The sequence below is a fragment of the Ornithorhynchus anatinus genome, chromosome X2 (genome assembly GCF_004115215.2).
Source record: "Ornithorhynchus anatinus isolate Pmale09 chromosome X2, mOrnAna1.pri.v4, whole genome shotgun sequence".
Lineage (NCBI taxonomy): Eukaryota > Metazoa > Chordata > Mammalia > Monotremata > Ornithorhynchidae > Ornithorhynchus > Ornithorhynchus anatinus.
Window position 1 is genome coordinate 18586451 of NC_041750.1, and position 19425 is coordinate 18605875.

The 19425-nt window shown below is 41.8% G+C and overlaps 1 protein-coding gene across 3 annotated transcripts in view; it reads right to left on the reverse strand.

Moving 5' to 3' along the window:
- FOCAD (focadhesin) overlaps nt 1-19425 on the reverse strand; it is a 194538-nt gene that overhangs the window by 155789 nt on the left and 19324 nt on the right. For 2 of the 3 annotated variants that reach the window (XM_029052840.2, XM_029052841.2), the window contains 2 exons: nt 18881-18985; nt 4576-4677 (listed from right to left, as the gene is read on the reverse strand). In XM_029052840.2, the coding sequence (XP_028908673.1) occupies nt 4576-4677; nt 18881-18985 (207 nt within the window). The remainder of the gene's footprint in view (nt 1-4575; nt 4678-18880; nt 18986-19425) is intronic. The other variant, XM_029052842.2, reaches the window with a different exon arrangement.

Sequence of the window (19425 nt, forward strand, 5' to 3'; positions counted from 1 at the left end):
CCTAAACTCTTGGGAGACTATAACAGAGGTGGTAGACATGTGCCCTGCCCACAAGGAGCTTACTTTACCAAACTACCAACTTCCATACCTGGGATTGCCTGGCAAATGCTGGAAATAAACTCAACATCGAACCTTCCTTCTCATTTTACTTCTATTTCATGGCAAGGTGAATACAATGTTTTTTTTGGTTTTCCATTGGGAGAAAAAGTAAGATCCTACCCATCCTAACTTTTGAACATGCAGCAGAAAACCGACCAAGAGACAAACAAGCAGTTCCCAGATGAATGCCCCAAAGAAGTCTAAAACCTGCTTCTGGAGGCAAGTGAAGCTGTGCCAAGGTTTGGTTGCATAAAAAATGAAGTAGGTTGGCAGCACGTGAAAACATTAGTTCAAGCTATGGGTCAATTGACCGATCATATTTATTGAGTGCTTACTGTGTACAGGGCACTGTACTAAGCACTTGGAAGAGTACACTATAGCAGAGTTGGTAGACACCTTCCCTGCCCATGACGAGCTTACAGCTTTAGAGGGTGAAATATTTCTGGTCTGAAAGCAGCCTGGGTGGGGGAAAAAAAAAGGGCCCAAGTTTGGTTGCCCGGGCTACTACAGGGATTGAATGCATAAAAGGACAAACATGCTAAAATATATATGTTGGATGCCTTTCCTTGTGAGTCTGTCATGATCTTCCCCTCCTTTTAGATTGTGAGCCCACTGTGGATCAGAGACTTTGTCTAAAGCAGTTTCTTAACAAATGTAATACTATTTTTCAAATTGCTTAATAGAACAGTATCGAGTAATAAAAGTTGATCTAATAACTGTAAGCAAGGGGGACTAAAGATAACAGATTGAGTCAAGTCACTGCAATCTGTCCATTATAACCTCAGTCCAAGCAAGCTGCTGCTCATGGAAAATGGATCCATCTTTGTATAGAGCTGAACTTGCAATGAACTCCAGGAAGTAGAGTATTAGTGCAGTCAAAAGGACAATATATGGGACCAAGACAAAGAAGGTTCCAATCCTAGATCTGCCAGTGACTTAATATGAAACCCTGAATTATGTTCCGTTTCTCAGGCCCCAACCTCTGTCTGACAGGAATTAGCCTTCTCACTACCTCACCTTCCAGAGGTGGGGTGAGAAATCACTTGTGACTCTAAATCACTCTAAACATGTTTATAGCTCATTATCACTCCAAACATTTATTTTCCTAGTGCCAACCACCCCCATTTTGGAAAATAAAATGCCAAGAGCTTGCATTTCAACAAGTGAATAGACTGAAAAATTTAAAAAAACCCAAAACAAGGTAAAAAGAATGTTGTCACCATCTCTGTAATCATGTCATCCCGTCAAAATATATACCGTGACTGCTTACTTCCAGCACAGAGAATTGATCAGGTCCGTACAATTAAAGAAATTAACCTTGACGCCTCTCAAAATCCTAGATTAGTCACTCTTGCATAAAGGAATATTTATGCAAAAAATAAATTAACCAGCCATACTTGATTCAAGAAGCAATACTAATGAATTACGACATACTGTAAAATGGACCGACTTCTATGCATTCCTTTTTACCCCATTATCCTACCCAAAACCGAAAATCCCACTCCAAAAACAAGAATGTCATTTTCCTTCTTTAGATGCTTATAAACAAAACTCAGAGAAAACACCCCTTTCTATGTTCTAGACATTATTACCATCAGTTCCTGAGTTTAAAAATTCAACTCGCCCAAACCAATTTAAAATTAAATTGAATTTCCAGAGAAATAATGTCTGCCGAAAAATACAATAAACAAAATGTAGTCTATCTCAAAGGGAAAAAAGGAAAAAGAGGCCACTTAAAATTGTTATACACGAGAAACACCGAACAATTTAGGATTTGGAAAAGGTTGAGGACAGAAGGCAATAATGTGGTTCAGGGCTAAGTGACCAAGGCACCTATTCAAGCAAAACCACCGGATCGGAAAGTCCTTTATTGGAAGGAGCCAAAAGAAAAATTATGATCACGCTCCTTTTCATCAGAACATGAAGCACAATTTCAGCAGTAGGGCCTGGCACACATTCCACACAGTGACTTCATTATAGGGTTAGTCACTCAACAGGCAATCCGAGAGATAAGTAGATGGGCCCACTATCAAGAATCCCCATTAGAACAACATCAATAGTAATCTCTGAATGCCCATATTATTTCTCGGATACCATTCCAAACCACTGTTCTAAAGTGACACTCATAATACATTCTTAGGAAAAAGAATTCTTCATTTGCAGAAGGCCGGGAGGTCAGCTCAATCTAAACGTGCAAGCAGGAGCTAGCTCTTTGAGTCAAAGCTTGTTTAAAATGGAACTGTTACCTTGCCTTGGCTCTTAGAATTCCTATATCCTAGAGAGCTTGCACTTGACCATTCAAGCAGGGCATGGATTAATCTCATGGACTGCTCTACATAGGACAGAGAAGCAGCGTGGCCTAGCGGATAGAGCATGGGCCCAGGAGTCAGAAGGTCATGGGTTCAAATTCCGACTCTGCCACTTCACTGCCATGTGACCTTGGGCAAGTCACTTCACATCTCTGTGCCTCAGTTGCCTCATCTGTAAAATGGGGATCGAAAAATGAGAGCCCCACATGGGACAGGGACTGTGTCCAACTCGATTTGCTTGTATCCGTCCCAGCGCTTAGTACGGTGCCTGGCACATAGAAAGTGCCTAACACATACCATCATCACCATCATTATTCATTATTATTATATATATAACAGTCTATATTATTTATGATTGTTATAAATTTATTATTATTTATAAGACATATAGGGTGTATAGGTATTTATATATATATAGGTACAGATAGGTATAGGGCCTCTAGACCAGGCATGGGCAAAAGATCATATCCAGTCCAACGCTTGATTCTATCTTACTCACCACTATGTCCAGCCAAAACTGTGTCTGTATATTAGATGCAATAACTGTGACATTTGTAGCATTTGGCATGTGTGTCAAGCACTGCTCTAAAAGCTGAGGTAGAAACAAGGTAATCAGGTTGGACACAGTCCCTGGCCCACGTGGGGCTCAAAGCCTAAACCGCATTTTATAGATGAGGTAATGGAGGCACAGAGAAGCTAAGTGACTTGCCCAAGGTCACACAGCAGAAATGTGGTGGCGCCAGGACTAGAAGTCAGGTCCTCTGACTCCCAGGCCCCCTGCTCTGTCCGCGAGGCTGTGCTGCTTCTCTAATATAGATGTAATATCACTGATATAATTATATCATTCATAATGGTAATATATACGTATAGCATCAATGACAATACCTATATCATTTAGGTATATTTATAAAAGCACACTTGTGTGGTAACATCGTACTAACATGAAGCACTCTTTATACAATAAATAACAGAACTATTTTATTGATAGGCATTGTGAACTTCAAATATTTTTTGTGCGTGGTCCACAATAGCTTACTAAAAATTCATTAAGCGGCCCTCCGGTCAAAATAACCGCTCATCACTCCTCAAAATTCTCTTTCTTCCTAATCTGGATATCGGGTAGGTTTCAATACAACTCCACTACTTTAAAGACACGCATATCTTCAAAAGTAGTTTATTCACCCTGAAGTTGGAAATCTCATTTAAAAAAAAAAAAATCAGTGGTGCTTATGTGCAGAGTACTGTGCTAACCACTTGGGAGAGTACAATAGGGTTAGTAGACACGCTCCCCACCCACAGGGAATTTCAGCACGGAGAATATGTAGTCAGTCCACGTCCTCGGGACGTAGGAAATGAGAAGCAGTGTGATCTAGTGGATAGAGCCCGGGCCTGGGAGAAAAAAAGGATCTGGGTTCTAATCCCGTTCTGCTACATGTCTGGGGGACATGTCACAAGGTCATATGTGGGACCTTGGGCAGTCACTTAACTTCTCTGTGCCCCAGTTTCCTCATCTATAAAATGGTGATTAGGACTTTGAGCCCCATGTGAGACTTAGACTGCATCCAATCTGATTAGGTGGCAACTACCCTAGCTCTTAGTACAGTGCTTAGCACATAGTAAGAGCTTAATCGACCCCATTAAAAAAAATAGCACAGCTGTTGTCACTGGTTCCTGTTGTTAGTTTTTCATTAGGGTGGTTTGGGGAACTTCACAGCCCAGAGCCTGGGCTTCTCTAATCTGAGAAAATTCCGACTCCAACTGCCACCACGCTTGCTAATCAACCTTCTGTACCCAACTGTTCCATCAGATAAGACTGCTGGGGCCACAAAGCCTGCAACCACACTTCCAAGAAAGAGAGTGAACCAATCTCCTATATACAGTCCCCAGTAATTTACCCATTATCTCAAGCCTGCTTCCAAAAACCACAGAACAAAGTTTCATGTCCTTAAAATAGCTTTCCCCTCAAATTCAAGACTGATGAAATCATTACATTTATAATGCTCTTCTTCATGTATAAAACAAACAAGAACAAACAGCAAACATCAAAAGCCTTCCTGCTTTGACCCATGGTTTATTCTTCAGAAGTTAATGTTACCTAAATGGGAAATATAAACCCTGACATAAAAGTGAGCACTCACCAAATGCAACTCATCATTGTTAGACTTACCTTTCTGGGCAGTGTTGAAAAAACAAAGTCAACTGTTGCAGAAGAACTGGCCAACAATCAGGTCTGTATTCAACCACGGTGATAAGAGGGTGAGGAGGATAACTGAAACATACAGAAAAAAGATAGATTTGCAACCGTCATTATCAAAATAATAATAAACAGGGTATTTATTAAAGCGCTTACTATGTGCCAAGCACTGTCGGGGTAGACACAAGCTAATAAGGTTGGACACAGTCCCTGTCCCACATGGGGCTCAAAGTCTTAATCCCTAATTTACAGATGGGGTAACTGAGGCACAGAGAAGTGAAGTGACTTGCCCATGTCACATAGACACGTGGCAGAGCTGGGACTAGAACCCAGGTCTTTCTGAGTCCCAGGCATGTGCCCTATTTACTAGGCCACGTTGCTTCACATACATATCTTAAATACAACAACCAAAGCATTAAACAACTCAACTCCTCTATTTTTATCTATGTCTTTCATGAAAGATTTTTAAAAATGCTTTCTTCAACAAATTAAATATATGAATATACATATATACACACACAGAAAACTATAGTACTTAGTGTGAATGTGGCTGAAGACAGGTCAATCAATTAGTAGTATTCCTTGACTATCCTTGTTCAGGGTTCTGTACTTCAACAATCAATGATATTTACTGAGTGCTTACTGTGTGCGGAGCACTGACTAAGCGCTTGGGAGAGTACCACACAACGCAGTTGGTAGAAACATTCCCTGCCCAAGAGGAGTCACAGTCCAGAGGGGGAGACAGACACCAAAACAAATCCAAGGGCATGGATTCAAGGGTGCAGGCTATGTGGACGGGAGAGGGAGCAGAGCAAAAGGAAGCCCAAATGGAGAAGGTCCCTCAGAAGAGACACAACCTCAATCAGGCCTTGAAGGCGGGAAAGAGCACATAAAGGAGGAGGGAGGTCAAAGTCAGAAGGACGACACAGGCAAGCGACCGGCTTTGAGACAGATGAGATGACGCACAGCAAGTTGGCATCAGATGAGCAAGGAAATCAGAGAGGTAAGGTAGGAGGGGGGCAAGCTGGCCGAGTGCTTCGAAACCAATGGTGAGAAGCTTCTGCTTGATGTGGAGGTGGATGGGCAACCACTGGAGATTCCTGAGGAGCGGAGAGACATGGACCCACTGCTTTATTTATTTTTTTCTTTTTAGACAAATGATCCAGGCAGGAGAGTGAAGCCAGGACTGGGGTTGAGGGAGAAAGGAGGCAGGGAGGCCAGAGAGGAGGCCAAGGCAGTAGTCAAGATGGGGCAAGACGAGTGCTCGGACCAGCATGACAGTTTTGGAGGGAGAGGAAAGGGCAGGCTTCAGCATCATTGTGAAGACGGAACGGACAGGACCAATGTGGGTTTAATGATTCACTCATTCAACTGTATTTATTGAGCACTGTACTAAGTGCTTGGGCGTACAACATAATAAACGGACACATTCCCTGCCCACAACGAGCTTACAACGAGCCGAAGACAATGCCCATGAGGCAGGATGGATAGTGGTGCTGTCCACACTGATGGGAAAAGCAGCGGGAGAACAGTGGATTTGGGAGAATAGAGCAAAATTAGGAAACATGATCCCTGCTCTCAAGGATCTTATAAGCTAGCAAGGATGGGATGGAGCAAATAGCTGAAATAAGTCACAATTAGGCTAAAAAAGGAAGAGAGGATATGTACATGAGTTAGTGCCTAGGTAATAGTGCTCATCTATCTTGATGCCGACCTCTCGCCCGCAACCTAACTCTGGCCTGGAATGTTCTCTCGCCTCATATCAAGCAGATAATTGCTCTCCCCACTTCACAACCTTATTGAAGGCACATCTCCAAGAAGCCTTCACTGACTAAGCCCTCCTCTCCTTTTCTCCCACTCTCTCCTACACTGCTCTCATTTGCACCTTCATTCATCCTCCCTCCATCCCTTCAGCACATATGTACATATCTGTAATTTTTTTAATTTATATTAATGTCTGTCTTTCCTTCTAGATTGTGAGCTCGTGGTGATTTGTCCATTTGTTGTTGTAATCTCCCAGGCGCTTAGTACAGTGCTTTGCACACAGTAGGTGCTTAATAAATATGATTGAATGAATGATAGGATGAGAGGTATACAGTTCTAAAATAATACAGGTGGTACAGGGGTACTGACTAGGCAGTAAGGTGGGGGACAGAAGATAGGGAGAATAACAATTAGTTGGGGAAGGCCTCTTGGAGGAGACAGGATTTCAGAAAAGCTTTGATAATGGGGAGAGATGGTCAGACAAATTTGGAGAGGGAGGAAAAACCAGGCCAGGGTGGTGTGTTGGGGTTGTGAACAAGCCCACCAGTGGGTCTGTCCCTCATTGGGCCGTGTCCGTTTTCAACTCGGCCCCCTTAGGGTCTAGGAGAGCAACCCCCCTCCTGGGATTTAGCCAGCCCAGTCTTACTGTTTGAAACATTTTTTTCTACCCTCTGGGGCTGTTTATGTCCCTTTTCAGTTCCTCAAAAAGCAGCTGTGTAAGTATCCTGCTGTTACCCATTCTCTTCACACATTCCACCTAAGGACGGTGTTTCCAAGTAGGTCGAGTGACTGCATTTTAGAAGCTTGTTGCTGGAAATCTCATTCTGCCACAACACCGAGTCTGGTTCATAGATGACACCGATGAAGCTGCTTTAGGGGATAGATGTGTCTCCTATCCATAAGTGATGGATTCATAATCATCTCCCACCTCCAAATTGTAAGCTTGTGTGTAGAGAACTTGTGTACCGACTCTGTTGAACTGTGCTGTCAGTCAATCATGTTTACTAAACGCTTACTGTGTGCAGAGCAATGTATTAAGCACCTGGGAGAGTACAATATAACAGAGACACTGCCTTCCCACAACGAGCTTACAGTTATAGAGGGAGAAGGACGGCAATATAAATAAATTACGGATATGTACATAAAGTGCTGTGGGGTTGGAAGCAGGGTGAATAAAGGGAGCAAGTCAGGTTGCCTCAGAAGGGAGTGGAAGAAAAGGAAAAGAGGGATTAGTCAGTAAAGGCCTCTTGGAGATGAACCTTCAATCAGGCTTTGAAGTAACTATCTGGCAGATAGGAGGAGGGAGGGCGCCCCGGCAGGCTAGAGGCCAGACGTGGGTAAGAGGTCCGCGGCAAGATAGATGAGATCAAGGTAGAGGGAGAAGGTTAGTATTAGAGGAGCCAAGTGTGCGGGCTGGATTGTAGTGAGGTGGGAGGGGGCGAGGTGATTGAGTGCTTTAAAGCCAATAATGAGGAGTTTCTGGTTGACCACTGAGAGATTCTAGATTAGATCCAGCTATTAGAGTACAGTAGCTCTGCACACAGTAAGCGCTCAGTATCTCAGTGGTATTTACATACCTACCACTGATTTATTACCACCATATAGGAGGTTGAACAGCTTAACAGCCAGGTAGATCATCAATTCAGTATGGAGCTTGATGCTCTGTTATCACCACCCTCTGTCCTGTTGTTGTCCTGCCTACAACAAGCTTACAGCCTAGAGGGGCTTGTAGCAGCTCATCTTCGTGCCCAACAGCTCTCCTTTCCTCCTCTACACTCACTTAAAGGAAACACGAAATTGTGTGAGGACAAATAGCAGCTACAAGTCTTAGTCATCAATGGTATTTATTGAGCACTTATTATGGGCAGAGCACTGCACTAAGTGGAATACAGAGTTCATAGACACATTCCCTGCCCACAAAGAGTTATAGTCTAGAGGGAATTTTTTTTTTTTTTAACAGTGCTGAGAGTCTTCCATTGTAAATGATGGACAAGCCTCAGTTCTGTCGCAAGACTCTGGGCACCAGAACCTGCATGAAGGAATGGAGTACAGTGCCTATGAGGAAGCCAGAACAATGAGCAAAGAGGCGGGGAGGGGTGGGGCACGTGGTAAAGTGCACAATGGAATTTAATAAAAATAATAATAATGGTACTCGTTGAGCATTTACTATGCATCAAGCACTCTTCTAAGCACTGGGGCAGATACAAGCTAATCAGGTTGGACACAGTCCCTGTCCCACATGGGGCTCACACTCTCAATCCCCATTTTCCAGATGAGGTAACTGAGGCCCAGAGACATTAAGTTAGGTGCCCGAGGACACAAAGCAGACATGCGTTGGAGCTGGGATTAGAACCCAGGTCCTTCTGACTCCCAGGAATTTTACAGGCAAATATCATTTAGGGCCAAAGTGACTGCATACAAGTACCGGGACTGTGCTGTAGCACAACGAACCAATAGGCACTTGCCAGGGTTGGTGATGCAGTCTTCATCGCCACCCTCTCCCCCTCCCCCCCCCCCCCCCCCCCCCCGCAAACACACACACACAAGTCAGTCAGCTGTCTTCGGGATTCTCGCTAAGCCGGCTCACCTCTTCGATCTTGTGGCATGAGGGCAGTTCTGCCGCTAAACTTATCCGCATTCGATGCAGATCCTGCATCGAAACACTATTACCTTTGGTTGTATGTACCCGCAGGTAAAGAAGGAGAAGTTGCAAATGGAAATATACTCCTTGCCCCGGGCTGGCTGGTGACCAGGCTTTCAAGTCAATTCAGTTGTATTTATTGAGTGCTTGCTGTGTGCACAGCACTGTACTGGGTGCTTTGGAGAGTACAATATAACAATAAACAGACACATTCCCTGCCCACAACGAGTTTCAGATGCTTCAGGTACTGGAGTCTTCTGCCAAGACACTGGCTTGGGCAAACCAATGGTCTGAACCAGAGAACAGGCAATGTGATTCAGCCTACAAATTCACAGCAGAATTCCGGCCTCACCACATTAAGTGGTCTCTTATACGACCTGTACCTGGCCCCTCTACCCAGCTCAAGGATATTCTACCATCTCATTCCGAACTCCACAAACATACCCCAAAGCATGTACTAACAACTATCTCACAGGCTGCCAACAGTATAAACAGAACACATTATTTCTGATTGTAACCAAATTACTGCCATTGGAAGAGTTCCCTTTCCAAGTCCCCTTTCCTGCCAAACAATATTCAAAAATCAAATCAGGCTCGCTCTTCCGAGTTTCCAACCCATTGGCAAGAAAACATTGCATTAGAACTTGCTTCCACTCTCGCTGCTACAGATTATTAAAAGAAGGATGTTACAAATCCTCAAAGCCCCACGGCTATGCGGTGTCAGCTGAACTCTAAGACTGCAAGAGTTCAGTGGGTCATTTTTAGCTACATCTCCAACTAAAAGCACCTAAAGAGCATTTGCAATTTGCTTGGCTTTAGGCCTTTCGCCAATAAGTTCCAAACTGAAATAATAGATATGAAAGTATTATCTTGTAATCCACCTGACCAATATATCAGGATTTGCACTTAAAGACAGTATCGAGTAGCGAAAACAACACAGGACTGGAGTCAACAGGCCCACAATGTGGTCCCAGTACTACCACTGGTCTGCTGTTCACCCTGGAAAGTAGCAACCTCTCTGGGCCACAATTTCCTTATCTGTATATTGGGGATAAGATACCTGGTCCTTCTTAATCTCAGATCAGAAGCCCTAATAATAATAATTGTGGTATTTGTTAAGCACTTATTATGCCAGACACTGTACTAAGCCCTGGGTTGGACACAGTCCCTATTTGCTTCTATTCAGTGTGGCACAGGGCTGGGTCTGATATGCTTATCTTGTATCCGCCCCAGGATTTAGCACAGTACTTTAGCATCTCATAAGCACTTAGTACCATGATTATTTTATCAGAGCTACTATTTGTCACTCTAAGAAGAAATTCCACATGAAAATGTAAACCTTATAAATTCTAAAATTTCACTAAAAGTCTTTATACACACCATTTATCAAATAATGGTGAAGACCGTGTATTTCAAAAGAAAGCATTTTTGAATATACACGGATAGGATTTCCCAGCTGAGGTTACTAAGACTAACATTAAATTGATGCTTCAAATAAGCAGGCTACTTTTCAGTGAAACCATCAAGATTAAGGAGGAATTGCATTTTAATCCAATAAGTAACTAGCAAATACAGCCCAGGAGGCGGTGAGATATTGAGAAGGTGCATGGAAAAAAAAAAAGATATGTCTAACTCAGGGCAAACTGAGATAACCTAATTTAGAGATCAGACACTAAAAGTCAGGTCACATATTTACTCCAGGGCAGGAGAACGGCAAATTCAGCCAGGATTTTATTTCTGCCTCTTGAGACACCAAATTTGTATAAGCATCATAAAGGTAATACAAGGAGAAATAAGTGATGATTTAAAAGATACCATGTCTGGCTCTGTCTAGACTGAACTTAGTGGAAGCAAAACCTGGAGTAAATGAACTTCTGGTGTCTCTTCCAGCCTTATAATTTTACGATTTAATTTTCAACTGGATTATAATTTCAAACGCTGAAGCAAACCAGTTTACAGTGAGGAGACTCAGATCTCTGCATCAGTCATCAAAATGAACCAAAATACACTGTACACACCCAAGAGAATTGAAAATCTTAAAAATAGAACCACATATGCAAAATTGTCACCTCTACTTAATACGTGACCATGTTCCACATTACTTAGCACTAACAATATATTCTCTCATTTGATATGTAAGAAATAGTTATCTAATTATCCCAGGCAGTTTTGTAATCATGGCTTTTGAAATTCCATGAGGTTAAATAATCAGTTCTTGATTATTCTGACTGATTATCCAGGTCTCTTGCTTCCGTCTCTTCCTTTCTCTGACTGCCTGATGAATAGCCACTTCGTTAGTGATTAACTCCTCCTCTGAGAATGGACAAGGAAGCAGAGAAGTTGAAGCTCAAAACCAGTCAATTTTACTTCAGCTGGGGTTCAAAAGGTGTCAACTTGGTTCACCAGTCAAATAAAATGACCACTTGTGAGATATCCTCCCTCTCCAGCTGTGTTTGCCTTATCTGCTTGTGTTTGCTCAAATCATCACTCAATAAAGATCCTCCTCTCACTGCTGAGTTGGCAAAATACAAAAAAACCAAAACAAAAACCAGTAGTTGAGGTTCTACGTGAGGAAGGCAATGAATTACATACTTGGGCTGGAACCCTAAGAGACATCACCCCTGCCCTAGAGGATCTTACACTCTAACAGGGAAGACACCCAGATAGGAATTATTTCTAGTTAGTGGGAGGATTAAGGATAGATACATAATCAGGATAGGAATGGGAAGGAAAGATAGGGGAACAAGTGCATAGATAGGGTACACAGATCAATAAAAGTGCAAAATGCTAAGGATCGCTCTATGTACATATAGGCTTAAGTGAATATGGTCTGGCACCACTAGAGTGGTCAATTACAATTGGGAACTGCTTCCTGGAGAAAGGGGAATTTGCAGCTAAGGAGAGCTATAGTCTGATTGATTGGAATGGGGAGGGAGCTCCAGGCAAGGAGAAGGGCATGAGTTAACTCCGGAAGAGGCAAGAGTGAGATTAAGAAAATAGATAAAGTGGACATCTCGCTTTTCAGTCTTGATTTTATAGCGCTGCTGGTCAGTGGAACAGCGTATTTCTTTCAGTTCTGTAGGTGTGGCCTTTTGTATTTAATGATGGGAATGACAGTGAGCTCTAATCCATTCTATTGTAAGATCCTCAAGGACAGGAACCATATCTACTTTTATAATATGCTCCCAATTGCATAGTACAGTTCTCCGCTCACGGTAGGCACTCTAAAATACTGAAGAGTATGAAGAGCTAGCTCTGTGCCACAACGCTGCTTCCTATCACCATAATGTAGCTGCCCTGGCTTCCTGCAAACATCCATTTTTTCTCCCATGTTTCTGTCTGAGAAACCTGCAATGTGGTGAACATTCTCCAAGTTACTAATAGACTCACTGCATTTTAGGACCTTTCAGGTGATTTTTGCCTTGGCAGCTTTTTAGCAGCTTTATGGTTGTTGTTGTTTTTAAAGTTTAGTTGGTGAGGTGAGATATTTAAAACTAATAGTTAAAAAATATCTGGGGATTGTCCTTGAATTTTGGTTATCCACCACTGCCAACTATAATCAGGAGTTTGGAGCCTATCCTCTAATCTGTAATGATGATAGACAGAATTTACCCCTATCCAAACTTCTTCCACAACTCTCCGAGAACAAATGCACTCAGTTCTGTCATAACAAGTGTTTAGACTACATGTTGGGGCTCACTGGATAATTTGAACCTGCCTGAATACACCGTGATGTGCTTTGGGAAAAGAGTTCGTGCCTGCTCAACACTGAATGGATTAGTAGTAATAACAATAATAATAATAATGGTATTTGTTAATTGCTTACTATGTGCCAGGCACTGTACTAAGCGCTGGGGTGGGTACAAGCAAATTGGGCTACACACAGTCCCTGTCCCACATGGAGCGCTCAGTCTCAATCCCCATTTCACAGGTGAGGGACCTGAGGCACAGAGAAGTGAAGTGATTTGCCCAAGGTCACACAGCAGACAAATGGTGGAGCCAAAATTAGATGCACATAAGTAGCTCACAGCCCATGTGAGGCATCTTAGAATGCTTTTGTTAAGCAAGAAAGCACTCTAAGGATACCAGCATCAAGATTCAATGGTGCTATTGTGAAAAAGTGCTAAAGGAAGAGCATTACAACCAATTACCAGTCCAGTCTGATTTCCAATTCAGCCCTCTTTCGTTAGACCTTGCTCTGTCCTTGAGGCAACATGGCACCGATTTTATTCAATGATGCAAATAAACCTGGGACAACTTGTCCCCCTAAATTCTTTGACCAGAAATATAAGAAAATAAATCTCCTGAGTCAGGATGACCAATTTTAACACAAATGAAAAAAACCAAAAACAAACAAAAACCATATGCATCCAAAGTTGGTTCTGATTAAGAAAAAAAAACACTTTGAAAAAACCAAGATGGCAGATAACAATCCCTGCAACCTCTGCTTCATAATATAGTCCACCCTGAATAATAAAACATACAATACAATTTAACTGAAAAATGGAGGAAAAAAGGAATGTTAAATTCTCGATTCTACTAGCACAAAGGCAGTGATAAAATATGTAAGCAGATTCATCTTTCCAAATGTAAATACATCCATCTTAATAGAAATGAGGGGGAAAAAAGAAAGATTAGTATTGTAGGAAAAAACTATGAAAGCAAAAGTTATTTGTAACCTTTAGGTCACCTCAACCTTTTTGTTATATCTCTGAATACAGAAGAGCTATGATTTGATTTACATCATAAATTTAGTGACAGACACAGATTGCTTTTTCAGTATGAGGAAACAATGCCTGCAGTCACCATGCATTTTCATGTATGCAGCTGTGACCCTGGCTCTTTCAAAAGCATGGCACAGCACTTACTACATCAAATATGCATTTTAAAAGCATTTTCCTACCTGCTCTGAATTTAGATTTGAAATTGCTGGTCGAAAGCCAAAAAGGGATTAAAAAAAAAAACCAGCTCTTCTGAATTGTGGACAAAAACATACATAATTAGTATAACGGATCAGCAATATTACTAAGAAAAATAAAAATGTTTGCTGGAAATAAAATTAAGGTGCTTAAAGAGATTAAAAAACTCAATGGCTGATAAAGCTGTAGCATTTAATTCCAAAGCAAATCTATAATACCCTTGCCACACAAGCCTTAGGAAATAGAGGACTCGATGGAAACATGATTTTCATCCTGTCATTTTTATGGCAGCGTTTCTCTTTGTGTCTGTGGTGGGAAATGGGATGAGGATGAAGGTATCTTTGTCACAGCAGGTAGGCCAGGCTGCTGAACTGCCAATCCTGTAAAGTTCAAATGAACTCTGCAATTAAATGCATGCTCTTGGCATGAAATGACTCTCCCTTTACCCCACCTGCCTTGGTCTCTCCATTGCTGTAAGCATAATTTGAATCGGGAAACATCTCACTAGATAAGGAGGGGAGGTCTGGCTGCTGAGCAAATGCAGCCTTAAGGAGCAAATTAGAACCTGTTACCGCAAAAGCCTTTTCAAAAATTCTAGTGCCAATTATTCAAGCTAATTGGGATCAAAGCCAGTTTAGATAAGGTAGTAAAGCAGCAACAAGATCAAGGACATTGGGACAAGTGTCACAAACATGAATCATTAGTCTGTAAGCTCTTCCAGGTCAGAAACCAGGTCTTTTGCTTTTAGGGTATGTTTCCAAACACCAGCCACTCAAATAATCAATGGATTAACTGTACTAAGTGCTTGGGAGAGTACAATACAAGAGTTGACAGACAGGATCCCTGCCTTCAAGGGAGCACTGATGATTTTGATTCCAACTCGGCCCACTTCAGGTTGGATCCACAGCGCTCATTCATCCTTAGGAAGCCACTCTATTTGGCCAGAGTCAAACAAAAGCTGTAAGGGAACTTATATTGGCCATTTCCTCTTTCCAAATCTGTCAACACTCAATATTAGCTTTGCATGCATGTCATTTAAACACATACGTGCAGCACATGTTTTATTTACACACTATTAATAGACCTATTTAACCGACATCCATTACAAGGAACCAAATAATATTGAATCAAAGGAATTATCCTCATATTTCAGAAAAGACAGCTTGATGCTAATCAAACCAACCATTTTGTAGTGTGCATGAGAGACAGTAATGGACAGAGTGATGCATGAACACATGAACAGACTATTACCCTTCAAGAATTCACAGCTATTTCCTCATTTTAGCAAACAAAAGGGAGCCGCTCATGGAAGGTTTAGGATCTAAAGAAAAACAAAGAAAGACTAAAGGGTGAAAAGGGTGGTGTTTCCTAACCTATAGATTATGCTTTGGTTATTTCCCCTTGGTACCTGAACACCAGTTGATTCTTGATTTTTCAGCACATTATTAAATTTTGGTTTGGGAAATTTTACAAATTTCCCAAGTACTTTAATCTGATTTTAATCTGAGAAAGTTTCTAATAAATTAATGAGTTGGATTTTTCAGTCCAAGGCTCCTGAGGCTGCAACCCACAGGGGCTATACAAAGCAAAGGATTAACTTGCATCCACCTCAGAGCTTAGAACAGTGCATGACACATAGTATGTGCCTAAATACCATAATAATAATACAACAGCCAAAGATCAAAAAACTGCCAGGAAAACAACCAAGATAGGTTATCGACAAAAATATTACATCTGTTCAGCCTGCTCCTCTTATACTGAATGACAAGATAAATTGAATTAAATAATAGGAGATGCATGTATTCACAAGTGAACTACTTAATCAAAAAGATCACCAAACTTTAAAGCCGAGAGAGTAAAATATAAAGCAGGGCTACCAGAGTCATTAAAATAAATATTATTGGGGCCGCAAATAGTCAAATACGAGACTTCAACACTAAGTGAAGATGCAGTGGAATTCTGATCAAGTATTTGGAAGTGCCTAAATGCCGTAACTTTAGCAGTGACTCGAAAGAAGGGAAAGTCTGCAGACTAAGGAATAAGAAAATGTAAAGAGCATGGGTTTGGGAGTCAGAGATCATGGGTTTTAATCCCGGCTTCGCTGCTTGTCGGCTGTGTGACTTTGGGCAAGTCACTTAACTTCTCTGTGTTTCAGTTCCCTCATCTCTAAAGTGGGAATTAAGACTGTGAGCCCCACTTGGGACAAACTGATCACCTTGTATCCCCCGCTCAGTGCTTAGAACAGTGCTTTGCACATAGTAAGCACTTAAATACCATCATTATTATTATGTATTGAGGTAAAAGAAATTCAAAAGGCAAATAGTCTATAAGAAGCTCAGAGGGTATTTAAAAATATTAACTGGAAATGCAGGAAAAGTGGGTTGTCTAGAGGGAGGGGCAGATTCACCATAAACCCTGCATGACTGTCATATGGAATTCATTACCATGGGATGTAAGACGAGTGGCGGGGGGGAAGAAAACACACTATACCAGCAAGTTCCAGAGGGATTTGGATGATTAACTAGGTGGGCAAATGATCCATAATGGGACAGAAGGAGAGCTAGAGCTGTGGAGAGAAGAGCTGGGGAAGGTTAGATGGTATATTCCTAAACATTAGGACAGCTGGCAAGGAGAGCAACCATATTAAAGAGTTCCGCCAAGTATGCTGTTGCCACTGTCAGAGGTGATAGAGGGCTGGAGTCAGGAGACTCGGGTTCTCGTTGGCATTACTTCTCACACAGCAGTAAGCAGCTCTAGCTCTTCCTGCTGACCAGAGGACAAAGAGACTTAGTCCACAGGGCAAGTGGAGCCACATTTTGCCAGAGGATACAAGGAGTGCAGTGGGCGTATAGAGAGAGCTCTCTCTCTCTCTCTCAGCAAAACTAATGGCATCACCTTTGGGATGATGAGTCCATGGGGGCAATCAATCAATAATTTATTGAGTGCTTACTGTGTACAGAGCACTATATTGAGCGACTGGGTAAGTACAATCACAGAGTTGGTAGATATGTTCCCTGCCCACGACAAGCTTACAGTCAGCAGTGTGGCTTAGTGGAAAGAGCATGGGCTTGGGAATCAGAGGACGTGGGTTCTAATCCCGGCTCCGCCAGTTGTCTGCTGTGTGACCATAGGCAAGCCACTTCACTTCTCTGTGCCTCAGTTACCTCATCTGTAAAATGGGGATTAAGACTGTGAGCCCCACATGGGGCAACCTGATTATATACCCCAGCGCTTAGACCAGTGCTTGGTACATAGTAAGCGCTTAACAAATACCATGATCATTATTATTATTATTGCTATTATTATTAAAGGGAGGGTGCCTAAGCTTGAAAACCACAGCTGGTTTCAAGAAGAGCCGGGGGTTGCCAACTCCACCCAGCTCCTGCTCCTGCCTGAAACTCCCTCCCCTTTTCATATCCCACAGGCCACCACTCTCTCCACCTTCAAAGAAAGCCCTGCTAAAAATCACGGTTCTTTCGGGTAGTTTTCCCTGACTAATCCGTCATGTCCCCATGCTGCTCTCCCTCCCTACTTCAACACCCATGCCCCTGAGTCTGTACACCTTCAGTGCCACCCCCTCTCCCCACAGCACCTATGTACACATCTTTGTACTAAATTCCTTTCCCTAAACTGGAATTTATCTTAATGTCCATCTCCCAAGCTTGATATGAGGTCCTCCAAGGCAGAGATTGGGTCTTCTTCCTCTTTTGTACTTTTGCAAGCACTAAATACAGTGCTCTGCACACAGTAAGCACTCAAGTACCACTGACTGATTAGGAGAAAATAAATTACTCAAGGAAGCCGGGATGGCAATTCCCACTTTTCTGGGAGCTAAAGCAAGAACGCACATATACACCCAAGCTGATGATCTTGAAATGACAGATTCTCTGATGCTTAGGACACAAACAGGCAAAAAACTGTCTTTTGTTCTTCCCAAACAGCATCAAAAATACCATGAAATAGGGTTATTTTCTGTACTGGCCTTCAGATTGATGAGTTGAACTCCTTTAAAAAGCAAGAAAGGAAATCCTACAAGGTCTGTACAAAGGCTGAAACTATGAAAAGCAGTTCATCCCCTCCTTACATCACGATCTAGTTAAAGCCTGTAGGATAGCGGAGGAGACTAGAAATGGAAATCATCAAATTACTTAAAGCCACCATTATATTGTTCATAAAATTAAAAAGGTGTATTACTAGATGCCGACTTCAAAAAATGTACTCCGCCTCCTTTGTTTCTCCAATATTTTCAGATTAATAATGTCAGAGAACTTACTGTGAGTTCAATACTTGAGTGGGAGGCTATATTTCAAGACTGAGACCATCCACAGTCCTTAAATTAAAATGACAGACTGTAGTGCTTTAAGAAAAACACTGCTGACATAGTAGACTCTTGTTTTAGCACCACCTGCTCTATTCCCCTGCATCAGGCAATAAAATTCCTCCATGAAGGTAACTGTCCATAATTGGTTTTAAAATAAAATGTAAAAGATTAAAAATTAAAGAAAAAAAAAACTACTAAGGAGGAGACTGTCCAACCACGCTTGGCTACAACTTCCATTACCCCACCATCCTTACAGACAGAAAGGTTTTCCTAGTGTCTAACCTGAATCCCTCCACTGAAATATAATGTAGTTTTAGGAGTTTCTTGAAGTAGTTAACTGGGTGGGAGCAGTGAGCCCCAATTCAAAGGTGCCAATCCCTACTCCATAGAGCAACAGCTATCATGACACCTGAAGTGACATTCAAGAATCCCTGTCCTTGTCCAATTTATTGTAGGCTCCACTCCGGCTAGCATATGAGATTACTTCTTACAGTCAAGATCTAGACCTACTGATGAGAGTTCTTGGTACAAATGCTGACGGACACATTCCCCAAAGACTGCATGTCTCAATTCTTATTATGAAAGAGAGCTATTTAAAACAAAAAAAAAAAACTGGGGAAAAAATAAGCTTACCTGATTTTATATAGCTCCTGGGTAGACTTTTCTCCACATGTTTCTACCTTAAGAGCCTGCATTCGCAATAATTTCACAATAGCTTTTACCAAATCATGTGTATTTCTGCAAAGACATGACAAATGTATATCTATTAAATAGTACAGTCACATCACATATATGTTTACATAAGATTCTATTTCAACAAATCTATATTGAATTACCACAGCAGTACAGAGGAAACACACACATTTAGGCCTTGAGCGCTGAAGGGACGAAAGCAGAGTAGGACCCAGAGGAAAAAACATTTCTCACAGAGTCAAGATACAGAACGATTGACTATAAATGAGTATAATACCAAATGAATGGGAGGTCACTGTGGGCCACAAGCTGAATCCAACTGAGCAATTAAATTTCTTAAAAGGGAGATACACTGCTGGAATAAAACAAGGAAGGAAGACAACACACGGGAGTGTTTCTTACACCATACCTAGCACTGTTCAATCTCTTACTAAAATAACGAGTCCAGGTTCGGAGCCCCATGATTTAAGCACATCGAGAGGATT